Source organism: Pyrenophora tritici-repentis, chromosome 1, assembly GCF_003171515.1.
Source record: "Pyrenophora tritici-repentis strain M4 chromosome 1, whole genome shotgun sequence".
Taxonomy (NCBI): Eukaryota; Fungi; Ascomycota; class Dothideomycetes; order Pleosporales; family Pleosporaceae; genus Pyrenophora; species Pyrenophora tritici-repentis.
In genome coordinates, this window is record NC_089390.1 from 6173102 (window position 1) to 6199724 (window position 26623).

A 26623-nucleotide genomic window follows, 5' to 3' on the forward strand; every position below is an offset into this window, starting at 1 on the left:
TTTCCAGCCTCAATTGTATGGACATGCAACTTTCCCCTCTACAGCACGAAACGAAAGGTGGGGCTCGGGAAACCTCGGTATGACGCAATCGAATAACGTCACGTGTAGAAAGCCCAATATGAGCTTAACAACCATACTTGAAAGCCCCCGTTGACCTTACATACTTTTTACCAAACATACAGAGTCCGTAAATTCTCGTCATAAAAGGTCAGACACCAGAAAACGCCATTGCTATGCAGGAAAAAACCATGAAACCTCCTCCTCTTCGTACTTCATTGTTCTCTCGCCAATATCATTTTCTCGCGCTCCGCCTTCCGCTTGACGGAACCCTTCTTCGAATGAGCCCTGACATTCTCTTCCTTCCGCTTAATAGACTTGATCTCCTCAGCTTTGATCTCACCGGCCTTCTTGACAGTCTTGGGGAGGTGTCTGTGCCTGTCGATGCGCTTGATCTCAGGCATGTGCTTGTACCGTTCCTTGACTGCTTCATCATATGCCAACTTCTGTCGTAGCGCGAATGACTTGATACCAGACCTCTCGGATGCTCTAGCTCTCCATAGACGAACGTTGCCATCGTCTGACCCGCTGAGCACGTACTTGTTGTCGGGGCTCCAGGCGACCGAGAACACACGTTGCATCCGCTTGGTGTGGTAGACATCTCGAGAGTGACCCTTTTGTCGCTCCCATAATCGTATGGAGCGGTCGTAGGAGCCTGTAATGAGCTCTTCTCCAGTTGGTGAGAACTCAATTGACATGACCGCCGCAACGTGACCTTTCTGTTGTACATTAGTACTGCTTTAAGCATGAAGTGTTTGTGTACGTGAAAGCTTACCAAGACCTGCAACGCTCGATTCATATTGCGCATATCAAATATGTATCCATTGTGATCCTCAGACGCGACGGCAAAGTTGTAGGCTTCCATTGGGTTCCATGCAAGGCAGTTTGCCGCAAAGTTGAGGACTGTGCGATGTAGAGGAGAGTTTGTGCGGGCATCGTACAAGATGACAGCTCGATCGGTTGCGCATGATGCCAGTATGGAAGTCTCGACTTGGTTGAACTTGACGTCTGTGATGGTGTCGATAGCCTGTCACCAAGTCAGTACATACTTCAAGCGTAGTTGGTGGGGATGCTTACCGAAGGCCATACGAGACTCGAAACCGGGGCTCCCGATGTTCTTGACGTGTCGTATATGGAAATTACGCTGGAACCAGCAGCAAAGGTTGGTAGGGAACGGTGGTGCGAAACGGACGTAAAGGCTGCGTTGCCATGCCAGGTCGCTTTTGGAGGGGACTTGGAGGGTTGGGTGTATGGCTCAAACATTTGGATTTGGCGGTCGGACCCGCAGGTAATGAGCTTCTGGTCCTGAGTCCAACACATGCCCTTGACCAGGTTCTCGTGCGCTTGAGCCTGCCATTTCTCCTCCCTGCTTGTCAAGTCCCACACCTTCACGACACCGTCGCCACTGCCGCTAGCAAAACACTCGAGCGAGTTGGGATCCTTCGCGAAGGAATAAACACCATCAACATGCCCGGGCTCGAAGTCGCCGAGAAATGGCTGTGCAAACATGCGCTCAACTTTTGTCGCATTGAGGGCTCTGGTGTATTCTCGCGCTCGTTCGAAGGGGTGGAGGTTCGGGTCTAGGTTTCTCGTGACTTTCGCGATACTGGAGCCAGGCGCCTGCGTAGAGGCCGTCGAGCGGCTGAGGGCCTTGATCTTCATAGTGTGTCGTAAATGTCCAGCTCTTCAACCTTCCTTGGAAGACATCGCGAACTTTTGGCGCAAGATTTCCAGAGTCAGCGGCAGCGCTAGCCGATTCTAGACTGCGCTAACCGTAAACAATCTTAGCGTTGTGGCGCCAGCGAAAACACCTAGCGCGCACACCAATATTGCTACCACGAACCTCTTCACGACACGACCCAGTAACCCATCTACTAACCCGGACGACAGCCAAAATGAAGTTGTGAGTACCTCCGTATCCCTCATGAGTGCTTTTGCATACAATTTGAGACGATGCAATTTCCTGATTTGCTCGCGGAACGTCAATTCTGCACCTGCACCTACCGACAACATGCGACAGAACAGCTGCTAATATAATTTTGCAGCCTCAAGGTCGGACGCGTTGTCGTACGTTCAAACCGCTCGAAACCGCTCTTTCGCATCCACTCACAGTCCGCCTAGATCATCACCCGGGGCCGCTATGCCGGCAAGAAGTGCGTGATCATCTCACCACTTGACAACGGCACCAAGTCGCATCCCTTCCCCCACGCTCTCGTTGCCGGTATCGAGACCTACCCCTCCAAGGTCACCCGCCGCATGTCAAAGAACAAGCAGGCCAAGAAGAGCAAGGTCAAGCCTTTCGTCAAGCAGGTCAACTGTACGTGGAAGCTAGTGTGGTGGGAGGAAAAGTTACTGACATAAGCAGACACTCACATCATGCCTACCCGCTACACCATTGAGCTCGAGAACCTGAAGGGCGTCATCTCCGCCGACACATTCAAGGAGGTTTCGCAACGGGAGGAGGCCAAGAAGACGGTGAAGAAGGCATTCGAGGAGCGATACCAGTCCGGAAAGAACCGATGGTTCTTCACTCCCTTACAGTTCTAAGCTTTCCTTTGGTTACGGCTGGGCGCAGATGGGCATGATTTGACACGGAAGATCCTGCATGAGCATGTCGGTGGATATCATAGGGCGGACAGGACCTCCAACCCGGCCTGTCATCCAGGCGTGTATTTCGGCTTGATAATCAAAGCATGAAAAATCCGGCATTCGGCTCAATCCACGACCTTCATGAAATGCACATGATTTTCACGTTGGCTTTCGTGCACACCACCGGGTGACGAGTGTGATTGGCATGTGATATTAACAGGACCCAGCGCTGCGTTCATCCATCGTCGATTGAGCTGGTAACGCGAACCGCTGAATTATCCTAGCAGGCAGGATTACTAACTGGACCGAGTCGCCTGATGGACCACCCTGGCACAGAAGTCGTTAATCTTACTTTTGACGGACGATCGGTTGCGCATATATTAGCATGGACGGTATAGCGTGAGAAATTGTTACGCCGACGACATGACATGATGTAGAGCAATGTAATAGTTTGCACGGGATATCATTGTCATTACTCAGTCTAAAACTAACCACCCATGCCGTCGGCATGATGAAGTATGCCCAGGCAGGGCACAAGAAAACTCCCCATTAACCTCGCTTTCACTTTTCCGATGACACGAGCCTATACGGCTCCGTAGTCTCTCGTAGTACAAGTCTAGGCAGCATACAGTCTAGACGGTCTAGCACGACTTCAACGGCGCATGGCTGCGCATCCACACCATCATAGATCCTTACCCAGTACGCCACCCTACTGGTTGATCTCATCGACCTTCTTCTTCGTCTCCTCCTTGCCCTTGTTTAGGTAGCCCAGCACAACGTCGCAGGCATCGCTGATCATCCTCAGCTCAAAGCTGACGGCCGCAACACCCATCTTCACGACGCCGTTGTTGTAGTGCGTCTTGTTGTACTCGTCTTGCCATGCGCCCTGTACATATGACACGGGCGAGAAGGCGTACTCCTTGAGTTTCGACGTATCTTCCTTGACGATGGGGAGGTGCGTCTCGAGTGTTGAGAGGCCGCTGTCGCCGAGCTGGTCTGCGCGCTCGAGGTAGGGCGAGAGGTAGGAGTAGGGTGTGCGCAGATATGGGTGAAGGGGTGCAACGACGTTGTTGTAGGTGTTGCTGGCGAGAGTCAGGGCACGGGAGCCGTAGGGGTTGGACTTGAACGTCTCGACGCCATCATGGATGGCTGGGTAGGAGTTGAGATGCTGATGGTTGTGTTAGCTCTGGTTTCCAAAATCTAGATTGTAACGGCTGTGGGTGTGGCGGCCAACTGCTCGAAGATCCAGTAAGCGGCGGCGCGCTGAAGGTTTTCAGGATGTTGTTCCCGACATCCGTTACTATAAGACTGGGCTTGTCTTGCATATTGGAGGGTCTAGACTCGACCGACTGATTGGCCGGGATAACCTCCGCGCTTGCATCGTGTTACTGGCCCAAGCAAATTCCGGTTCGTAGGCTCGAGACCCCGCGACTGGGGAAGAGAGGTGTGAGGTCTCCTGATAACGATGCAAAATGGCGCTAGACCCTAATGTGGCGTTGCGATACCTTTCATCGATTTCCAGATTGACGGCGGAGAAGGATTGAAGCGTTTGGAATCGCACTGAAGAGCGGGAGAAAAGAGTAGTACATACCGATAAGATTTTGGAGCTAGGCGTCTCGCCATTGGTCATGGGGGCCGAGTTGTTGCTCATGTTGCCGTCGTCTGTAGCGTGCGGTGCCATGAATTGCAGTAGTAAATATGCAGTGTTTGACTGATTACTCTAGTAGAGGTTGAGAAATGTTGAATTGAACGGTGGTGGAGGAGTAACAGTAACGTAGAGAGAGGGGAGAAGTTCTAGTCCACCTTATTATATGGCGAGACGCTATGATGTGACTGTATTTGGTTGGGAGCCTTGCTGAAAACGGCGTGGTCCCAGTGGCTGGGGTGAAACTGATGCAGTGACATGTGAAAGAGCTTATCGATAACCGTATTTTCGACAAGGCGGAACCTACCAAAACGTCATCACGTCGGTCCGATGCTCGCAGCGCTTCGTCTCGAATGTTGAGATTAATAGTGCGGAGTAGCTGCAAGCCATGTATTACACAACACGTTATCTTCCATGCGAGCCCCGCGTCTTACACTCTATCTGCCGCGTACAGAGAGACGTTGCGACACTGGACAAGGCGTTCGGAACCTGGTTGTATACGCCTGGCATGTGATAGAGCTGACGCTTTGGCCAGTCAGGAGCAGCAACCTCAGATAAGGTCAGCCCATGTCGCTCTCGTTGGTAAAGGCCGTGTTCCAAAACTTGCTGATCCATGGTGTGCGAGATACGGATGTGCCGGTATTTTGTGTCGTCTCGTACCGAGCCTTGATTTCATTTGTGCACCGCCATGTCGTGATCTAATTGCTTGTATGAAACCTACCCTGCGTAAGCGGTACTGCCCTTTGAGCCAGTCTTTCTGCGCTCTTTCGTCTCGATTGGGATTCCTTATCACGTCTTCAGTCTCGATGCTTCCATTTAACGGCTGCGGGCATTTGCTCCGTCGTACGTGCCGCACCCGTACGCCTACCGTGCAGCAAGAGTGCAGGACGGCGCGCGTCGATAGCAAGTCTCCTAGGTGGAGGGCATACAGAATCTTCATGCCTGGCATCACATGTGAAAGTGGGGTCTCATCGTTCGGGTATTCGAGATGACGATGTCTGGGCGCCTTGGTGGAATGCACGAACGAGCTTACTCATCGCGCCTACTGGTTTGGGGCTCGGTGGTTTTGGTGTTGCGGCTCAAGCTCCCAAAAAGCAATTTCCTATTCATCAGTGTTCCATAGCTCGGCTTTCACAAGTGGCCATGACCACGATCAGCTGCCACCGAGCCTCCTTTGCAACCGCGGCATGTGCTCGTAACGAAGTCTCGGTAATCGGCATGTCTTCTCGACCGGGCGGAAACGCCGGGAAGGATGCGATAAACGATGTGCACGCCACTTTCACGAGAACGGCTGCTTTCACGTGCCCATGCATGGTGGCTGATTGACAGGCTCTGGGCTAAGCGAGGACGGCTGCCATCGATGATCACCGTCGTTTGTTGAGACTAGTTCGACGACATACCTTCTTGTGAAAGAGGAGAACGCCGCACCCGTTTCCTAGTAGCACGGCGCGAGTACATGAGCAAATGCTGATGGCAGTTGCAGACGTTGCGTAGCAGTTCAGCCCCATGATACCCACTCTCCTCGCGCTGTACACATCTCAGACAAGGCCAGCCGATATCGCAACTAGGTTCAGCTCTTTGCCCGTACGACGACTTAGTTGGCTGTTGCTTCCTGAGTTTGCCGGATTGCCCTCACTCGTCTACAACATCCGTAAACACCAATGAGGCCGATGCGAGTGGAGTCAATCATCCATACTCATTCACGTTCACTGTAATTTCACACTTATTTCTCCCTGCTCGATGTCGACCAGACGGTCCGACGAATTAGATTTCTCGCTACGCAGTAATTGCCGCAGTTTTCTCATACGTCCAACTCAAGAATTTGATTTTCATGGCGCTGTGGATCAAATCCAAATACCTGTTCTAGAAGAAGACCTTGCTAAAGGCAAAGCCGATGGATGTCCAATTTGTCGACTGGCCTGGGAATGTTCTCAACACACTCCTGATGAAGTTCAAACAAGTGACAGTAATCCACTGCGCCTTACTCCTACTACTATGCTCTGTCAGGAAAATGCATATCTTAAGGACTGTCCCATATCCGAATCCTCTGTTGAGGACATGAATTTAGCAATCGGTCAAAATATGCCACTGCGAACCAAGCACATAGCTAGGTTACGACCACGAGATGATGTTTTGAACTGCAGTCGCATCATAAACTATCGGTACAAACGTACTACTCTTCGGGACGACTACGCAACGACAAGCCACGTTCCCTCCCTATCAACACCACCCCCCTGGAAAGCAATTCTAGTGCATCCGCGCGTTTAAGATTAATCAAAAACTGGATTCAAACTTGTGTAGGAAACCACTCGCAATGTCATCAACCAAGACCAGAGGAAGGACCCGACTCGTTTCCCAATCGTTTGATCAATGTAACCTCACCTGGACGGCCAAAACTGGTTCTCAGGAACGACATTCCAATCTCCTCAATGGTATATGCTACCCTTAGCCACAGATGGGGAGATTCACGCATGCTTAAGCTGTTGCAAGAAAACTTTGAACCCATGAAGTCTGGAATCGTAATGAAATCACTTCCACTAGTTTTCGAGACGCGATTGATTTTTGTAGGAGACTGGAATTGAGCTACCTCTGGATCGATGCACTTTGTTTTATCCAGGATGATGATGCAGACTGCAAAAGCGAAATCCAAAAAATGGGGGCTATTTATGCAAATATGTACTGCCATATCAGTGCTACAGCGGCTGCCAAATCGCCAGTCGGCTTCTTCACTGAGAGTAATACTATGCCCTACACAGTCTTTCCTGTGGACGTACAACGTCAAGGTCTAACCTTTCCCTGCTATGGTATTCCAGAAAACTTCCGCAACCAACTCAATAATGAGCCTTTGATGAAGCGAGGCTGGGTACTTCAAGAGCGACTTTTGAGCCCACGTTCCATCTATTTCGGAAGTCAATTGAGCTGGGAATGCACAGAAATTTACACCAACGAGCTTTTCCCGGATGGTATGCCGTACGAGCTTCAACCCACATGGGGATACGACACGCCTTACAAGTTAAGACGCCTGTTAGATACCGATCAGTTCAAAGAAGGGAATTTTGAACTCGTGGACTACTCATTTGGACGCGATCGTGATCAGTTCACTCTCTACAAACGTTGGGCTGAACTTGTACAATCGTACTCAGACTGCAAGCTCACCTTCGAATCAGATGTGTTGCCAGCCATATGTAGGTTAGCGCATCAGTTTGGGAAACTGTTAGTTGACGTCTACCTTGCAGGCTTGTGGAAAGGCTGCCTTCCTGATGGACTACTCTGGCAATTATTTCATGGGGGTACTTGCCCCTGTAATTATCAAGGTCAGTAATCATATGAAATCCAATGCTGTTAGAGAGCCGCCTAATGCATTGAGAAGCACCGTCGTGGTCTTGGGCTTCAGTGAAAGGCAGTGTTTCTTATATGCATCCTTTCATCGCTGAACCTGCGACCTTGGTGACTCTTCTGGATGCATCAACAACCTTAGCCAGACATAACCCGATGGAACAGGTCACAGGTGGTTATTTCCATCTTTCTGGCTACATGCGTCCTCATTCCGGCAAGGATAGGCGTCCGCGCTCGAAGGATGTTCCGTTCATAAGTGATTGGTATGATACACACATGAACCAATCCCCAGAACTGCTACAACAAGGGCGATACTTACTTTCATCCAAATATGATGACCCACTCTCATTCTCGATGGATAATCAGACAAGCTTCCACACTGGATACGTCCGAGGGCTTATACTTGAGGCAGTCTCGGATGAGCAAGGTACGTATCGGAGAGTGGGTACGTTTAACCACCCGTGGGGAGAGCATCGCACTCCAGAGGAAATTTCCTTGTACCCAGAGTTTGACGACTTCGACTTTGATAACTTAGAACGACAAGTTATCACCATCATCTGATCGCGACATACCACGCCTATCTCTTAGAAATAGTATCACCGCATTCTTAGCACGAGAAATAAACTCATAACTCCATATGTTTCTACATGACCGAGAGTCCGAATCGGAACCACATCTTTCCGATAAGGAAGTCGCACGCGCCTGGATGTCATCACGATAAGATGGATTGAATTACCCTCGCCCAGGTTCTCTCATTTCGAAACCGGCAAAACCTCATCTGAGGACCGATTGCTTGTCTCTGATCCCGCGGCTTGGAAATTTGGGAATCAACTCTCAATGTCTACCTACCTTACTTCAAGTATCAGGTCATCGCTGGATTTGGACACCCTGCATTGTTTCAACAACAAGTCACCTCATATCGTCCCGCAGATCCTAGCTGCTCATATGAGCTTTTTCCACTTGGTACTGCTGGTGTTCATGTTAATCACTACATGTCGTTCTCGCAGAACCTTTTCTTTCCTCCTCATAGATCACGAAGCTGGCCACACACGAGGCACGTATGGAAAGAACATCAATGAATCTACTTGCTATAACAATCTGAAAAAAAATTCGTTCGAAATTGTCAATTGCTAAACTACATACATTACTATACGACCACAATGCCTTCTTTTTTGAACGCCCCAAACACCACTTATTAGCGCGCGATATCAGCGAGCTGGACGAGAACGATTAGCGACCGTGCTTCTTGCTCTTCTTCTTCTTCGGCGGCGGCAGCTCCTGCACTGGTTCAGGTTCCTCCTCAGCCCCCGCATCCGCATCCTCCATATCTACATCCTGCATCTGAATATCTTCGTCTCCACCCTCTTCCTCTTCCTCCTCTTCTTCAGGTTCAGACTCAGACTCAGAGTCGGAGTCACGCTTTCCACCTAGATCACCAACAACCACACGTTCGACCTCCTCGACCTGCTCCTTGAGCGGATCCCTAATCTTGACAGGTGCAAGCACGTCAAACGCACCCGTACCAATACCACCCAATCTACCCACCACAATACGCGCACTGGGGTTCTTAAGCTCATCCCAATCGCGCTCGAGGACTGCATCCTTTAGGAAACCAACCGTAGTCTCGAAACTCATCTTCATAAACGGACTGACGTTACCCTTGAGACCGATGCGGCTGAAAGGCGTGAAACCACCACCCTTTGTCATAGTATCGGCAATGAGGTTGAGATGGCGGTGGTCGACGCTGATACCGTGACCAGAGAAGACGTTGTGCATTTCGCGGACGATAGTTGCACGACCGGCTTCTACACCGTAGATTCTGAGCATGGCTGCGATGTCGTTGGTGAGGGTGCGATTCACGTCGATGATGTGACCGTATTCGCGCATGGCGATGAGGTTGGAGCCCTCGGTGTTGATAACGTTTTCGGGCACATCCTTGGACTTTGCCGAGAATTGGGCGGCTGTGATGCCGGGGATGACATGGATAGTGGCGAAGTTTGCGGCCTCTTCGACGTGGTGAAGCATGAGCAGCTTGGGTTTGGCGGCGGAGAATTCAAAGGTGATCTCGCAGAAAGCACCCTTGCGGTCGTCGAACTTGAAGCCGAAGATGTCGGCGTTGTCTTTGCAGATGCGTTCATGTCGGATTTCGGAGGGTTCGTTGGTGGGGTCGACCATTTGTTCGTCATCGTCCTCATCCTCGTCGTCATCGTCTGCATCTGTGTTGGGTGAAGTGGCGCGTGAAGGTTTGGGGCTGCCGCCGTAGGTCTCGTCTTCACTGATTTGATCTTCCTTGTCGAGCTCGGCGGTGGCAGCCTGTTCCTCCTCCTCTGGCTCTTCATAGGATACACTGTCCCCTCGTCTATTTCGGGCCTTGGCCTGAGTGGTGTCGTTATCGCCTTCACCATCGTCGCTGTCCTCATCTGCAGAGCCGCCTTCTAGACCAGCTGGGAAACTATCCTCATCTTCGTCGACTGTCTGCTCACCGCTCCTACCGGCGGTCTGGCCAATGTTGGGTACACTAGCTGAGTTCGCCGTAGATAACGATTTGTTTTCACCTTTCTTCTTCAGGTCCTTACGGATCTCCTTGTGCAAGCGTGGGCAGAACTTCTTCTCAATCGACTCGGCGACATCGCGGACTTTGATGGCGTACTCCTTAGTGTATTCATTCATCGGATAGAAATCAAGACGAATCTTGTAGCTTCTCGCCTGTGAATAATGGGTGCCCGTGCCGAAAGTTTCCGTGACAGTGACCTTATCTAGCACAGCTGAGAGCGGCAGGCGTGTGATACTCTTGGCGAACTTCTCGCACTCCTCCTTGGATAGCTCGGGATGTGGGTACAATTGCATCGACGGAGTGGAGATGTTTGCACTAGCAGTCATAACAATTTCTCGCAGACGTGGAATACCAAGTGTGACGTTCTTTGCCGAATGACCAGCCAAATGGAAGGTGTTGAGTGTCATCTGTGTTGAGGGCTCACCAATAGATTGGCCAGCTACGACACCGACAGCTTCACCGGGCTCCACAAGAGATCGGAGATACTTGAGATCCAGCATCTGTTCGAAAGTTCGCTTGAGAATCTCTCCTTCTGGATCTTGTTTCTTGAGCTTGAGCAGCTTATCGGGGTTTGTGTCGCAGTACTACGAACGATTAGCACGTTGAAAATAGTCGGAGGACCAAGAGACTTACCTCGCGCTTGGCTTGCAAGAACAATTCGGATGTACTACCGCTGTGCCGCGAAGGTGTGTACACCGCTGTAGCAGGATCCATGGACGTGACATCCCCTTTCCTAGCCTTCTTTGCCGCCTTCTTGTTGTGTTCCACGGCTTCAGCGCTAGCGACCCGTGGGTAGGCTTCTGCCGTGTGGAGAGTTTGAGCCAGTGAATAGAAGTTCTGCGCTTGAAACTTGAAGTCATTGAGGTACTTCTGCTTTGTCGTATCGAGGCCGTCCTCACCGTAGAGGAACTGGACCATAGTCCCATCGGCATCTCGGACAGACGTATCGTACTCGACGCGAAGACCCTCCATGCCCTTGATTATACATCTCTGCAAGTAACCGGAGCGCGAAGTCTTGACAGCGGTGTCAATGAGACCTTCTCTACCAGCCATCATATGAAAGTAGTACTCCTGGGGTCGGATACCGGTCAAGAAACGGTTTACGATGTAGCCACCAGCTCGTACACTCGTTTCGAAGGGCTTGAAGCAAGGCAATGTTTTACCGCTAATCATGACCGGAACTCTTCGTCCTTCCAGAACTTGCTGACCAAGGTTACATGAGATTTGATTGGCGTTAACCATACTACCCTTTGCACCAGAACCTGTCATGGCCTGCATTTGGTTCTTCGGGAATTTTTTGATGAGCTTGTCGGGAAGTACGGCTGCTGTAACTGCTGAAGAGATCTTGCTGTTCGCAGTATTCGTGAGCAGATCGAGACCATGCTGCTTGGTGTCGTCACGCAAGACCGCTTCAAGTCGTCGCCGAAGTTCCGGGTTGGTAGGATCGATTTTCTCCGCGTCCAGAGTGACATACTTGGAGGCGATTTCGAAGCCAAGCTTTTCCGCTTTTCGAAGCTCTTCCAGTCTTGCCCTGTCGCCCTCTTCAGTAAGGATGAGATCCTCAACTCCACAAGAAAAGGCACGCATATGGAGCATCTTGGTAAGCAAACGCCCGATGATACTGAGAGCGCGACCAGCTATGGTCTCACCGTAAGCCTCATAAATGCCGTTGATCAAACCACCGGCGGCAGGTCCGATCTGGCCCTTGTCCATGATACCGGATAGTAGATGGCCATCTTTGACGATGACAATTTGCTCTTCGCTGTGCACACCCCAGAGTTTTCCATTTGTAGATGACTTGGATGTGAGTGTTAATCCTTGATATTCTGCAGGTTTGATGTTCTTCAGAATGGTGGTAATGATCTGTTTACCCGTCCACATCGGCCGAGGCTTCAACACAGCGGGGCTGACAGTCTCTAGTCTGCCCGAAGTTGTGTGTCCCTCCTCAGGTCGTAAAGAAGAGTAGAGTAGCTGATGGTACTCTTCCCTAGTGAAGAAGGTATCCTTGTTCGAGATCGAGACTCCCATGGAAATATGATCCTGAATGAGACCACGCAAGGGCTTTCCAGCAGTTGCAGACAAGTACTGATGGTCAGTATCGGCTATAGTCATGGCCTCAGCCCGGGCAAGCTCGTTCTGGGGGAAATGCATGTTCATCTCGTCTCCATCAAAGTCAGCGTTGTAGGTATTACAGTTGGCGTAATGCATGCGAATGGTCTTCTCTCCGGGTAGGACACGAGCTCGATGCGCCATCATGGACGGCTTATGCAGTGTCGGTTGTCGATTCATGATTACAACATCGCCATTGTTTAGGTGACGATGCACCTTCTTGTTCCTGGCCCCGTTTGAGTATGAATTGGTGGGTGCCAGCAGCTGGTTGGCCAAGGCTAGTCGCTCATCGTAGGTCTTCTTCCTTAGTGCAATGATCTGCCCAAATTCGTTCTCGATGGCATGCGCACCGGGCCATTTGTCGGGACCATTGAGGACAGCTTCTTTGAGGTCGTAAAAGTTGTGGTTCGTAACAGGCTCGGGATACGTCAGTTTCTTGGCGAATACAGGAGGGACACCGATCTCGTTGGTCTCGATGTTTGGGTCAGGCGAAATGACACTGCGCGCGGCGAAGTTGACTCGCTTTCCCATCATGTTTTTACGGAACAATCCCTCCTTCTTCTCGAGAGCCTGCTTGATACCATCCGTATTCACGGCTCCAGCGCGACCTTGGACAGGGTTGGCGTCGCAGTCGATAAGCGCATTGACAACTCCCTGTAGGTTCACAAACTGGGTCTGCATATCGTCAAAGTTCCGTTGCCGGTAGCCAGTTTCATTAGGCCGACCCCGCATTTCGTGGCTGATCTGGTTGATGGTCTCGCAGGCTTCGATAATGCTCTTGTAGGGCTTGTTCTTGGGGGATTCGGTAATGGTTTCGCCTGTCCCGTCTTCTGGCCTGTACTTGTTGGGCGGAACAATGATGGCCTGAGTGAAGAACATATCGGGGCTCACATCGACAAGGGACTTTGACCCGTAGGGGCTGTAAAGCATTCGCATCATCTCAGACTCGTTCTCGAAGAGCAATGTCATGGTTGCCTTTACTTCTGCTGCGCTCACGTACTCCTGTGCATTTTCCGATTCTTCGGTTGCGGGCTTCGTCCTTCGTGCCATACGCGACTCAGTTGCAACGAGTGACCCATCGGCTTGCTGCATATCTATATCCATGTCTTCATCCTCTTCCGAGACGGGATCGAGGTCTGCCACACCCTCATCAGCATGTACGTGCTGCTTCTTTGCTTTTGCCTCCCGACGAGCGAGAATATCCAGAGGGCTCTGGATGCGCTTCTCCGCCTGGGCCATTTTCGCTTTATCTTTCTGGCTCAAGGCTTTCCGGAAAATCTTGATTCCGCGATCCTTTCGGTACGATGGACTGATGCCCTGGCAGTTTCTGCAGCTCTTGTGCTTGACCAGCTCTGCGTAGAAATCCTTGACCACTTGCCGCCGCGCGTCGGAAATAGTCTCATTCTTTTCACGTGCTGTTCTTGCCTCATGCTTTGAGATGCCCGCGTACTTCATACACCGTTTCACATAGTTGTTACGCTGTGTGATGATGTCGTCATTGTCGTCATCATCTTCGTCGTCTGATTCGGGGGCATCTAAGTCGTTCGTCTTGCCCTTCCCGTGGGTGATATGCAGGTGCATGTCGTTTGCTTCCTGTACGAGGCCACATCTTATGAGGCGCAGCTTTGAGACGAACTCGTTAATGGTTGTGCGGGCAAGCTTGGTGTGATGGCAGTATGCGCATGTACCGCGGAGTAGTCGCAACAGTTGGTCCATAAAGGTGAGGTGGTATACGGGTACAGGAAGCTCGATATGACCGCAGTGGCCAGGACAACCTAAGAAGGTGGTGAGGCCGCATGTTGCGCATCTTGAAGTTGGTCAGCAGAGTCATGGGCGCTTTCATGCCTCGATTAAGCTCACGGATTGTCCAGGAATGCGCCCAGAGCAGGGTCGTGTAAACCACCAGGCACTGGGTGATTGATGCTATCGAATGTGGTCGGGATCGATATACGCTTCACCGAGAGCGCCTTGATGTCTTTTGTGGTGAGAAAGCCAAACTCGACGCCATTAATGGCCGAGGATGTTGGCTGATGAGTGTTCATAGTGACGCCTGCTGGACTGTTGCGCCTTTTTTCCGAAGCAATCCGCGCGCAAAGGCGTTTAGATGTTTTCGCAGTAACAGCGCGAGATCTTGCGGGGAGTTTTTTCGGGACCAAAAAAGTTCTACCAGGGTTTAGCCGGCATGCGCCAAGCCGCTAGACAGGCAGCAGCGTGGATTTCGCGTTACTCTCGCTTTCATCATCACCACACCCCACTCAACTCGACATTGCGCATATCTACGGGCGCCGTTACTTCGAAGCGCATACAGTCAAGTGGACCAGGCTTGCGAGGAGATTCTACGACGCCATTGCGCCAACGTATCCTCATTTCGGACTCCCGCACCCAAACCCGCATCACACGACCGGCCGACAACGACACCACCGCAACTCATCATGACCATGGCGGAGAAGCGTCCTTATCCAGAGGGGCAGGGCCCAAACGGGGATGCCAAGCGCCCGAAGGCATCAGATGCCGTTGAAGCAGCAAAGGCCAAAGCAAAGGCAAAGGCCGCTGAGATCGCAGCTCGTTTCGCGAAACCGACAGCCCCTGCGACGCCCACTCTGCCGCCAGCTGGCGCGAGCAGCTCTGTCCAAGACCGGATGGCGGCTATGAAGGCTAAGATTGAGGCCATGAAGGCGAACTCGGCAGGCGCCGCCAAAGCTCCAACTCCTGATTCCACCGGCCCACGCTTCGCGACAACGCTGGGTAATCGCCGTTCCGAGACGCCTATAGTCGATACGAAGCCCAAAGACGCCACACTCAAGCAGAAGCAAAACGACGAGGAGATTGAGAATCCCTACTTCGACCCAAAGACCGCCGCTCTTGCTAAGAAGAGAGGACCCCGCGTTCTGGCCTTTAACGAGCACGGAAAATACCTCGACCAGGCCTCCAAGTTGCGCGCCCAACGCCGACTAGAACAAATCAAGAAGACGCTTGCCATCCAGGCCCGCCGTGCCGGTCTCGATGAGAACAGCGAACGTGGTTTCTTAGTACAGGCACCTCCGGAGATTGAGTGGTGGGATGAGGGAATACTGGCTGAGCCCAACTACAATTGCATGGATGACCCCTCCAAGGTCAAGATCGAGACTGACGATTCCATCATCACTCTCTACGTCCAGCATCCGCCTCTGCTCAAAGCACCTCAAGACCAGCGCCTAGTCCAAGTCAAGCCCATGTACCTCACTACCAAGGAACAGCAGAAGTTGCGAAGGATGCGCCGCGCGGCCGACCTCAAGGAGCACCAAGCCAAGATCCGTCTCGGTCTCGAGCCACCTCCGCCACCCAAGGTCAAGCGCGGAAACATGATGCGTGTCATGGGTGAACAAGCCATCGCAGATCCTACCGCCGTGGAGATGCTTGTCGAGGGACAGATCCAGCAGCGTCATGATGACCATGTCAATGCGAACGAGGAACGGAAGTTGACTAAAGAAGAGAAACAAGCCAAACTTGCTGCCAATCAGGAGAAAGACGCACAGAAGGGTCTCTACATGTGTGTGTTCAAAATCAACACACTTGCTTACGGCAAACATCGCTTCCAGATTGACAACAACGCAAAGGAGCATGCTCTTACCGGTATCACACTCTTTAATCCAACACTCAATCTAGTTTTGGTGGAGGGAGGTGCATACGCAATCAACAAATACAAGAAGCTCATGCTCCACCGGATCAAGTGGCATGAGAATGGCCCGCCTACTGAGAGTCAGGCCGAGAAGCAAGCTTCAGACCCTCAATGGCTGAGGCCAGTCACTGACACTGGAGATGTGAAAGACCATTCATCCAACAAGTGTATCCTCATCTTCGAGGGCGAAATCAAAGAACGCTCTTTCCGAAAGTGGGGTTCGAGAGTTTGCGAGACTGCTGGCGAAGCCCGCGAGACTCTTGGCCGAGCCAAGCTTGACAGCTTATGGGCGCTTGCAAAGAGCAAGGAGTATGAGTAGAGAGACCAGTTTGCGGATTCGACAACCTTCTTTGCTCACTCACTATTCACTGGATATATGCTCTTTGAGTGCCTTTGGAAATAGCGAGCCTGGGATGGACTTCTTTTCATGTTCAATGTAAGTTTACTCATAACACCATAGCTTTTGGAATATACGTATTAATACACAACTTCTTTGTTCCAGCCGTGCAGTCATGATGTTTCAGCAAGTTCGAAGTTCTCGTCGCAGGATTGCCGTGCGCTCCTCACTACAGACCTTATCTCAGCTTGTTTCCTTGTCAACCTCTCGCTGCTCAGAAGAATCGGTAAGATGTCCACTGCGATTTGCGTAGCATTTTCCATGGTACATGCCCATGCATGAGCGTAGGTATATCTCTGCGTGTGTTTCATTCTGCTGTCAGTTTTCTCCAGTCAAAATTTCCATCTCCAAGGTCCTCGTCTCTTTTTCTTCGCAACCCTTCTCTCTAGAGTGATTCATCGTGCATGTGCCCGGTCTCGTGAAGCTCGTAGTCTGCATTCAAGAACAGTAGTGCCGTGATACATGGTATGACATAGTTGAAGGGCTTCAGGCTAGGGGTTCTCTTCGATCGCGAACTTGCTGCGTCGATGTAATGTTTTGGAAGTTTTTGGGTGTGGTAGTTTTGGGTGCCTCAGGTCGAGTCTACCATGGCACCAAAGTCGGTACCATGTTTTGACCGCACGATTTTTGACAGGGTTCAGGTACAAGTCACAGTGTGCAGTGATACAATAATACAGTTTGAATTTGCTACCTTGCATCTAATTTATCTCAAACTTATGAATTGATGTGTGTTAATTAGTGATTTTGCAAATCACTCTAATCCCGCCCTAGCATGCGCATTATCACATTCCCAAAGTGTGCTCGACGTTGTGTGTAATCCTCGAACTAAAAAACCTTCTCTACCCACTCTCCACTATGAACCATCAAATCTATCCCTATATTCATCAGCAACTTCCAATACATCCATTTCATATGCGTGGGGATATCCTGTGTCCTCAGTGTCCAAGTTTAGCGTACCGAGTTCAATAACCACGACAACCCAATCTGACGCAATCCTTACCGAGCGATTATTGACCTATTTTCTTCTCTACCGAACTTGTTCCCTACTTTACTTTCTCAGCCAATCACTACCTTGCCTTACGTACCTCGCCCCACAACCCATGGATCGTGCTCATTCACAAGATATTGGGCCACAGAAGGTATGAGGTAATAGTCCATGGATACTAGCATGCTGTTCTGTATGGTTTTAGGAGGTTGGGTGCACTAGAACGTATATGCTATGCAGTGATAGCATAAGATTTGTTGGCCTCAGACGTCTATGGGATTAGAGTGTGATAGTTGAGTGAATGTGGAGTTGAGCGATGGAGCATATGGTTGAGCTTCTTGGGTCTGAGGGTGGAGGTATCCAAGGTTGCTGGAATAGTGGTGACATAACCACTGGATAACTTGGGTGTTTCGGATGAGATTTACTCGAAAATTTCTCAGGGAAGAGCACAAGAAGGAAGTCATGATTCAGTTTGTTATGGAATGCTAAAGTCATTGAAGATGGTTACTCTCCTTGAACTGAATACCTAGAAGGAGGTGACTAAGCTACATACGGGGCCCATTGGCTCCTCGCTATGTATGCCAGCCTGTCTTAGGATTTTACCTAAGTACCGCCTTGAAGAGGCATATCGGAAAGTCTTCAAACAGACGCCCATATCAGTGCTTCATAGCTACCATGATTCATCTGGTGGTGTCGCCCTCTGCTGACCCTTTTCCTCGCATATGCCCCCTGCTTTCCTCCGATGTTTTTCTTCACGCACCCTTTTCATCCCTGCTTCTACATGTCGAAACGAACGTAACCAACCAACAAACATAAATTCTGCGAGAACTGACCAGTACATTGGGAAATCTGGGATATGCCAGGTCGCAGTGGCACCTGTTGCCAACACACCGAAAACAACCATGCACCCATAGCGTACCGCTGAGGGAGCGCGGAAGTCATGCTGCCATGGCACAGAGCTAAAGAGGTCGCGCAAAGCCAAATGTATGGGTGAAGGGATCGAGCTTTTAATGTCGACGAGAAGGCCGCTTTCCTCATCATCATGGTCGAAATGAACATGCGTGTGCATACGTGCGTATGTGTATGTGACTAATGTTGTGAGGAGAACCATGGTCAGGAGCTCTGAGTTGTTGAGATACGTTGTGTATGGGGCCTCGGTGTTGAAGTATCGAAACCAAAGCACATGGATGGTGTTGTCGATGACATGGTAGTAGGACAGTCTAACGGCGATATCGCGCCACAGGCGGAAGATGGACCCGTAAGGGTGGTACGAAGTGTCTTCGTTCTTCTTGCCAGTCTTTTCCGATATAAAGATCCAGACCGGTCGTCCGACTTGATCATACACTGTGCGAGTGCCTTCCTGGAAGTAGTAGTCTTCGTAGAAGCCTAGGTACGTCCAATTCCAAAAGGGGGCTTCAACCATTATCCATAGCCAGACAAATTTGCCTATAGAGTTGGAATTCCAGATCAGAGCTGACCAGCCAAGCTGTGTAGTGAGACCGGAAAAGCTGGAAAGGCAACGGATGGCGACGGTGACGAGGAACTGAAGCCAGAACGATACTTTTAGGAGACTTCGTGGACAACTGCGGCATGCGATGAGAGAGAAAACCAAGACAAGGCTCAAGATGGCGTATGCCATCAGGCATACAGGCTGTGTAGGTGTCTCGAAAAGATGTTTGTCGATCGGACAGGAAGACGACACGTTTCGTGCCTCAGAGGAGTCTGACCAGTATCGCCAGTCGCATGATGCGTAAGCTTGGGGGAAACCACATTGAAGCGGACTTATAAAAACCCAGAAGAGCAAAGGTGGAAGGCAAAGGAGCGCGATGATGTGAAGGTCTGGCAACTGGAGCCACAAATGCCAAAGCAGCCACAAGATATTGTATGGTACTTGCCAGTAGTTGTGTACGAAGTCTGACGATGGATAAAATTGTGTTGGTGGTAACATGGCTATGTTCATTGTCGTGACTGCAAGGTAGTTGATGTGGAAGACGAGAGGGTATGGACTGGAAGGCAGCTGCGGTGGAAGACGAGGATATGTATTCGTAGCCGCTGGTGAGGTCCGCTTTTTATATAATCCAAGTATTGGTTGTTGTGGTACTGGGTAGCGAAGTGAGGTGATCGCTATGATGTAGTGACCGTACGGGAAGCGAACCGACCCCCCAAAACTCACCCCCCAAAAAACGATGTGTTGGGTGTAAGTAAGCATATTAGTCTTAAGTGAAAGTAAATAATACCATAGAAATGGGCCTACGCATGCTATATATACTATACCCTTACATTCTACGCTAGTACTATGTTCCTGCTCATTCACTACAGTGGAAAGAACACCCACATAGTGAGAGAAGTGTGACATCCTTCAAAGCGTCGTTATCTTCCAAACACGTACCTGTTGACACACTATAGTGGATACATCAACCCAGTGACTTCCGAACACATACCTGTTGACACACTATGATAGATACATTACCGCAGCCACTTCTAAACACATATCTCTTGACACACTATGGTAGATACATTGACCCAGCGACTTCCAAACATGCATCCCAAAGTGTGACTATAATGGCTACACTTGAGATGATAGTACATATTATAACGCCCCTTATAGGATTACTACCTCCTAGAATGTAAAGCCCTTAACACACCCTAGCGAATACAGCGACCAAGGGACGTCTAAAAATATACCTTGAGTTCGACTATGATGGCTACAATGAAGATGTGAAATTACACACCGCGGCTACCTTCACACCGCCCTTGCCTTCCAACCTCACACCTCACGACCCACTCTGGCGTATACCAAGCCCCAGCCACTTCCTCACCCTATCCATGACGTGTGAGTATGATGGCGTCATGTCCACAGCACCAGCACAATCATTCCACAGCACATACCCCAACCGAACTGCAACTACCCTCACCACATCGTACTCCCCCCAAACAGGCGCCCGAAGTTGTACCGTGAGGACTGCAGTACCATTGTCCCAAAATTTACGGCGACTACCACACAGACATCGGCACCTCCTGACCGAGCACTTGGAAAGGCGCAGTGACTGCCTTGATCACGGCCTTTCGGACTTACGCGGCGACTTCCTTCCCTGAACGCATTATCTCATAGCCCCACATCCGAGAATGTCCCGGGATGGCACCCGAAGTACCGCCTGGGAATGGGTAGCATGTTGAGCCGGGCAACTACAGTAGTACTGTTTTCTTGCGTATGCGAGTGTGAAGTGATGGTCTGGCAACTACGATAAGATCGTTCTGAAGGTGTCCTAGTACTCGCCCTGGCAGCTACCAAGGTACTGGATCTTACGAATACGTATGCAAAGTATTGGCCTGACAACTACCGTCAGTATTCTTACGTATTGATCTCCTTGGACCAGCCGCTCAAAGTGATAGCCTGACAACTACCATGATGCCGTTCTGAAGATATCCCAGCGCCTATCCTGGCAGCTACAGTGGTCCTGTAACCCTGCGGATGCGCATGCAAAGTGATGGCCAGGCAACTACCGTAAACATCCTCACAGCATTGGAATTCTTTGACCAGTTGTCCAAAGTGACACCTTGAAATACCACGGTGCCATTATGAACCTGTCCCCGCGCTCACCCTGACAACTACAGGGGTACTGGCATTCTGCATATGTAAGTGCAAAGTGACACCCTGATAACTACCATGACAATGCTCTGAAGGTATCCTACTACCTATCCTGAGAACTACAAAGGTTCTCACACTTGAAAACGCGCATGCAACGTGGCACCCTGGCAACTACCATGGTACAGTTCAAAAGCGTCTTAACATCACCTAGTTCCAGTACAACATAGCCATGCTCGGTGTGTACCCCAAAAGAAGGCACACACATCTTCATTCAACTACAAAGAGCTATGCTATATACAAAGCGAACAACAACAAACAGAACCAAAAGTGGGGGAATCACACAGGTTTACAAGAAACCTGGTTTGATATTAAGCTATGTCAACAAGGGAAAGAAAAAAGAGAAACCCGTCCCACAAACATAGAAGATAGACAGACAACACACATGAAAATCGATATATAGGAGAGATAGGTAGGTAAGTAATTAAGATATCAAGCCATCTTTGATAAATCCATCAACTTCCACCGTGGCCGCAACAACTTCCCCCTTGTATCCAAAAAAAGGTTGGTTGGTTGGTTGCTACGAAGACTCCTCAACTAGACATTATCAAACACCCAGATACGTCCCACTGGATATCTTCTTCACAGCAGCCACAGGCTTCCAGCCAATAGTCGGGGTGGGCGGTGCCGTCTCGTCAATGTCAGCAAAGGGGTCATCTTCTACTTCATCTTTCTTGGCGGTGAGTGACGTGCTCATGCTCACGCCGAGACCACTGCCCAGCGACAGAGATTGCTCGTCACTAATCTCCCACCGCGCTTCCGTGTTTCCGGGGTTAGCCTGGCCGTCAGTTACGAAGCGGGCGCGGAGGGTCTGAGGAGCTGAGTCTTTAAAGAGGGTTACGTCGCCGAGGCGCCAGTAGATGAGGCCCTTGTCGCGGGAGAAGGTGCCAGTGGGCTTGGACTGGCAGGATAATGCTTTTGATCCTGGTTCCAGGCGGATGACGAGAACAAGGTTGCGAATGGTGATGCTTGTTGCGCCACCAAGTTCGAATCGGGGGTTGAGTGAGTAGTGGAGGATGGCAGAGGTTTGTGTGGGTTCCGACTTCCATGCTGGTGCCAGGATGATGGGTGGAAGGGAACCTATGTTGCTGTCTTCAATGTGCAGCTGGTAATGGAAGGCGACCGATGTCTTCATAATCTTGGACAGGTCCACAGTGTAGGTACCTGGGCTGTCTGCCGACTGTTCAATGAAGGCCGGGTTGGGTGCTACCTTTTCGAGAACGGAAAAGTTCTCCAGGCGTATACTTTCTGTGCCAAAGGGGGCAGAGATGTCGATAGGATTGTATGCAAGCGCAACTTGACCGATAACCATTGCTTTTGTGACGTTGCCCTGTTCGAACCAAGCGCTGACAGTCTCCACTAGTGACGCGTTGAGCCCTGGTTCATGCAGGTCCGGATGCTTAACCGTAGTGCTAGCGGAGCTACTTAGCGATCGGCCCGACCGGATCGATTGTGTGTCTGACGTAGCATGGTCTTCTGACAATAATGATCGATGTGGAGGCTTGTAAGCGGGAGAGACAGGTTGCTGAGGCAGGGCAGGTACAGGTGTAGGGAAAGTTGCGGATCCAGGACCAGAGGCTAGGCCGGATTCATCGGTTGGAAGTGGAGGCACTTCCCCAATACTTTGGAGGTCTGGCATTGCGGGGTTTGGCACGAATATCGTGTTACGAACATCGCGGCGACCACGCAACGTACTCGAACGCTTGGGCTGTGCAGCTTGCTGTTCTCAGTTAGCATCTGTGTATCTTGGGGTTGCGTACAACATACTGCGCGCAGAGTGTTGACCAGGTTGGCGGTAGCCGCGTCGGCATCACCATCCTCTTCCTGGATAGGTGCATTTCGAATGTCAAGCTTGAACTGAGGCTGTGAACCTCCCTCGCTATTTGCGCTACTCCTGGTTAGCAAGTCAAAGTTTACAGGCGCAAGGGACCCTTACTATCCTGCCTCTCTTTCCGCTTCTGTAATAGCATCAATCGCAGATGGTGGTACAGAAAAGCCCTCGGCATCCTTTTCGGGTTCTGGTTGCGTCTCCACAATCGGGGGTGGAGACAAGGACTCTTTGAGTTCAGGTATTGATTCTTGCACGGGTGCGGTTCCATTTACAGGGTTTGGAGTCTCTGTCTCGGTAGAAGACTCAGGTATGGTACCATTTGGGCCGCCATCTGTGCTGGGCTGGCGAGTGAGGCTCGGGGAGTCTGATCTCTGAGAAATACTGGGTCGTTGGGAAAGGCGTCTCAGAGGTGAAGTCGGGCGTTCTGCGGTGGAACTCAGGGATGAGGTTTGGTTTTCGCGATCCTTGGACTTGCCCTTGCCAAAACCACCGAAAGCCGACCCCAAGTTTGACGACGAGGTTCGTTCCGGAGATGCGGTCCGTCCGTAAGGGTGCGCGCTTTTCCGTCGACCTAATACCGTCCCAAGTCGCTTGAGGGGGTTCGAGCTATGTTTCTCCGGCACGTTTGCGCTCTTCAGACTCCCATTATCATCTGGTGCAGTAGGCGAGCCTGGACCTGGTATCGGTGGCGGGGCCAGACCTCTCGAAGGAGTGGTACCAGTGCTGCTCAGCTTCCGCGAGGGTGGAGGAGCTTCCCCACTCCGCATCCTCAGTGACCACGTCTGTATCTCGTCGGCGGTTTCGATGTTGAGCATAGCGTTCAGCGCGTCCTCGGTCGTGGCCCGACTGCGCTCTACCTGGTCTACTTCGAGTGTTTGTAATTGAGTGAGTACGTCGCGGAGGTGGTTGAGCCGGGTCTCGTCAATGGCTTGGAGTTGTTCAAATACGTAGGGTGCTTGCGAGTCCCATTGAAGCTCGGCCTTTTCTATGTCCTGAACGGCATCGGCTACGGCAGACGCTTTGGCCTTCGATCCCTTATCCCGAAGTTTGGCTTGCTTCTTCTGCGCATTGTCTATGTCCTTTGCAATTGCCGTAAGGTTTCCTTGAATGTTTCCCATGGCCTGTATTTCGCGGTTGTTCACGGCGAAGTCGCGCAGCGGGCGTTCGACGTCGGCTTCTATCCGGGATGCGAGGTGCGCATGCGAGTGGGCGACGGCCTCGGTTGCGCTGACGATCTTCTGCCACGGCGTGGTGAATATGCTGCCCCAAGTCAGTCAATGCGCCTGAAAAACCATGGGATGACATGTACCCGAGATCGGAGGATTCGTCCGGTGGGTGTTTGTTTGCGAGCTTTCGTAGACCGGCGACATATTGTTCTTCTACGCGACGGCGTTCCTGCGCATTGGTGAGCCTCGATATGAATGCGCACTCGCTGCCATGGACGGACCTGCAACCAGTCGGCAATGTGGTTGTTTAGCTGGCCGACATGTCGCATGCGACTGTCGAGCACTGTCACGGCCTGGCCGGGAGAGAGCGACGTCTGTAATCGGAGTGAGTGGACGGCAGAGACATTCAGGTTGGACAAGCCTCACCAGCATTGCCGGGTATTCTTTGCGTTGGAGCTCCATGGCGTGGATTTGGTAGGCAGGCGCACAGCCTCAGCGTGGCTATTTTGTAATATTCACATACAGAGCGGATGCTCAGCGGGCGTGTCAAGTGTCGTGGAGCTTGTCGGTCGTGACTGCGCTGTCAGTGGTGGCTTGGGTGTCTTCCAAAGCGGCCTAGGACAACGCGGCGGTTGTGCCCGGGACTGACGTAACCTTGGTAACGATTCACGCCCGAGACCACATCCCTGGCCCTGCTGGAAGCTTGGGAGAAGCCCTTGAGACACGTCAGAACGCCTCAAGCGATCGCATGAATACGAATATTTTAGCTTGAGCAGGATAGCCTGCATGTCCACTGCCGGTACCGGGGGACTGGACTTGGGTAGTGTCGGTACCTGATTCGGGCTCACTCACGTGCTCACACGGTCTCGACACCACGTGCACGCCCCGATGCCCAACACCTCTGATGCGTGATCCCTATTCTGAAAAGCTGCATCCAAGTGAATTGCAACATGGCCTCCTCGGATTGGCGGTCGAGCCTCGCCTTCTCTGCGCGCCTGTCGGCCGTCTCTCAAATGCAAGTACCGTACTATCTACATTGCCGTTCTAGGAACACCTGGTAAGAAGCTTGAATTCATACCAGTGGCTGAAACATTCTTGATTTTTGCTAGTCTAACCGCGTGGCAGAACTTCAGCCTACCAGTCAGCGGACCCATCGTTGTCCATGACCGATGCTCGAATTGAGGCTACTAAAGCTGAGGCAGCCATTTACGGCGAAGCCCAATCTCTGGTAAACACCGGCTCCAACAATGTCAACCCGCAGGCATAACAAGTGTGCAGGGAGATTACGAGAGACTTTGCAATGAGAAGACATGGAGCTTTCCCAGGCCTTCACTCGAATTCCCCACGTCAGAGGTCAGAGAATACGCCGTACGTCAGTTGACGCCCACTGACCTCCGCCCTAGGATGAGGACTATGTTCCCACGCCAGCAGGAAAGCCCATTGGGAAATACCACAATGCCGTCTACCACCGCGAGGGCCTCTTCTCTGTCGTCTACAAAGCACCTGCGCTAGGTCATGATGGCTACTTTCCCGCAGAGTCCCCGGCAAAGAGTAAGCTGGTTGCTCTGAAGATCACCACACCGTCGGTAATGGAGCCGCCACACGACTCCAAGCGGGAAGCCAAGATTCTCAGCCTCGCAGCGTCAGACCGTATAATTCCTCTTCTGGACACTTTCCGAGAAGACGGGAGTCACTTTGTCTTGGTGTTTCCTTTCCTGCGCTACGACTTTAGTGATTTGTTACGGGACAAGAAATTGTCAAAGGCTCAGATCAAGACGTGCTTGAAAGACCTGTTCACTGGCCTGGCCTACATTCACAGTAAAGGAATCATCCATCGGGATATCAAGCCTTCCAACATTCTTCTCAAGTCGCTAGAGGGACCCGCATATCTCTCGGATTTCGGCATTGCATGGGCATCGGAGACGACTGGCTCAGAACCAGCAGACTCGAAGATTACCGATGTTGGTACTACCTGCTACAGGCCACCCGAGCTGCTGTTTGGTAATCAGAAATACGGCTGCAGTTTAGACATGTGGGCTGCCGGGTGCACAGCTGCTGAAGCACTGAACCCCGAACACGAGACGCTGTTTGATTCTGGTGAACTTGGAAGTGATTTGGCCTTGATACAAAGTGTGTTCAAGAAACTTGGCACGCCGAACCTAGATGTTTGGCCGGTAAGTTGTACAGCTTGGGCACGTCTGTATTTTGCTGACCGGAGTAGGAAGCAGCAGGATTCCGCGATTGGGGAAAGGTGCAGTTCCACGAGTATCCGCCACAGGACTGGGCCGTGTTGCTGCCAAAGTTGTCTGAAGTAGAGCGCGATCTCGTTGGCAGCTTGGTCAAGTACGAAAGCGGTGCGAGAATGAGTGCAGCCAGGGTAACGTGATAGCCAATATCTCCGACACGAAAACATAGCTAACAGTAACGCCAGGTTCTCGAGCACGCCTACTTCGCTCAATAAGGGTGAAAGTTAGAAGGTGATTTCCGATTATGGTCTTACATGCATCAATATGGTGCTTTCCATGGTTCTGTGGCCGGAGTGCGGCGTATTGGACGCCTGCAGAGAATGCATCGAGTTTTGTACCCAGTAGATATTCCAAGATTGTTAGGCAGAGAAGACATAAACAGATCCAAATCAATTATCAGAGTG

At 51.1% G+C, this 26623-nt stretch overlaps 10 protein-coding genes across 10 annotated transcripts; 4 read left to right on the forward strand and 6 right to left on the reverse strand.

Annotated features, from left to right (window-relative positions):
- Window positions 1–272: 272 nt before the first annotated feature.
- On the reverse strand, window positions 273–1719 carry PtrM4_024140 (WD40 repeat protein; the record flags this gene model as incomplete). The annotated part of the gene is made up of 3 exons (XM_001932189.2): window positions 273–776; window positions 833–1084; window positions 1135–1719. 3 exons carry the CDS (start codon window positions 1717–1719, stop codon window positions 273–275), a joined length of 1341 nt encoding a protein of 446 aa, XP_001932224.1.
- A 233-nt stretch (window positions 1720–1952) lies between these two features.
- Window positions 1953–2604, forward strand: PtrM4_024150 (60S ribosomal protein eL27; the record flags this gene model as incomplete). The annotated part of the gene is made up of 4 exons (XM_001932190.2): window positions 1953–1960; window positions 2103–2124; window positions 2179–2374; window positions 2423–2604. 4 exons carry the CDS (start codon window positions 1953–1955, stop codon window positions 2602–2604), a joined length of 408 nt encoding a protein of 135 aa, XP_001932225.1.
- A 751-nt stretch (window positions 2605–3355) lies between these two features.
- Window positions 3356–4327, reverse strand: PtrM4_024160 (uncharacterized protein; the record flags this gene model as incomplete). Its single annotated transcript, XM_001932191.2, has 2 exons — window positions 3356–3814; window positions 4238–4327. 2 exons carry the CDS (start codon window positions 4325–4327, stop codon window positions 3356–3358), a joined length of 549 nt encoding a protein of 182 aa, XP_001932226.1.
- Window positions 4328–6965: 2638 nt separating this feature from the next.
- PtrM4_024170 (uncharacterized protein) lies at window positions 6966–8188 on the forward strand (the record flags this gene model as incomplete). The annotated part of the gene is made up of 2 exons (XM_066103600.1): window positions 6966–7476; window positions 7770–8188. 2 exons carry the CDS (start codon window positions 6966–6968, stop codon window positions 8186–8188), a joined length of 930 nt encoding a protein of 309 aa, XP_065965802.1.
- Window positions 8189–10775: 2587 nt separating this feature from the next.
- Window positions 10776–13745, reverse strand: PtrM4_024180 (uncharacterized protein; the record flags this gene model as incomplete). Its single annotated transcript, XM_066103601.1, has 1 exon — window positions 10776–13745. The coding sequence occupies one exon, from the start codon at window positions 13743–13745 to the stop codon at window positions 10776–10778; it is 2970 nt and encodes a 989-aa protein (XP_065965803.1).
- Window positions 13746–14146: 401 nt separating this feature from the next.
- PtrM4_024190 (uncharacterized protein) lies at window positions 14147–14332 on the reverse strand (the record flags this gene model as incomplete). The annotated part of the gene is made up of 1 exon (XM_001932194.2): window positions 14147–14332. The coding sequence occupies one exon, from the start codon at window positions 14330–14332 to the stop codon at window positions 14147–14149; it is 186 nt and encodes a 61-aa protein (XP_001932229.2).
- Window positions 14333–14722: 390 nt separating this feature from the next.
- PtrM4_024200 (PRP3 multi-domain protein) lies at window positions 14723–16267 on the forward strand (the record flags this gene model as incomplete). Its single annotated transcript, XM_001932195.1, has 1 exon — window positions 14723–16267. The coding sequence occupies one exon, from the start codon at window positions 14723–14725 to the stop codon at window positions 16265–16267; it is 1545 nt and encodes a 514-aa protein (XP_001932230.1).
- Window positions 16268–18000: 1733 nt separating this feature from the next.
- On the reverse strand, window positions 18001–19290 carry PtrM4_024210 (uncharacterized protein; the record flags this gene model as incomplete). Its single annotated transcript, XM_001932196.1, has 1 exon — window positions 18001–19290. One exon carries the CDS (start codon window positions 19288–19290, stop codon window positions 18001–18003), a length of 1290 nt encoding a protein of 429 aa, XP_001932231.1.
- A 2233-nt stretch (window positions 19291–21523) lies between these two features.
- Window positions 21524–24435, reverse strand: PtrM4_024220 (fes-CIP4 proteiny domain-containing protein; the record flags this gene model as incomplete). Its single annotated transcript, XM_001932197.2, has 6 exons — window positions 21524–22696; window positions 22744–22864; window positions 22913–24067; window positions 24117–24202; window positions 24255–24347; window positions 24400–24435. 6 exons carry the CDS (start codon window positions 24433–24435, stop codon window positions 21524–21526), a joined length of 2664 nt encoding a protein of 887 aa, XP_001932232.1.
- A 700-nt stretch (window positions 24436–25135) lies between these two features.
- PtrM4_024230 (SPS1, Serine-threonine protein kinase) lies at window positions 25136–26434 on the forward strand (the record flags this gene model as incomplete). Its single annotated transcript, XM_066103602.1, has 5 exons — window positions 25136–25201; window positions 25252–25341; window positions 25377–26147; window positions 26195–26350; window positions 26405–26434. 5 exons carry the CDS (start codon window positions 25136–25138, stop codon window positions 26432–26434), a joined length of 1113 nt encoding a protein of 370 aa, XP_065965804.1.
- Window positions 26435–26623: the final 189 nt, after the last annotated feature.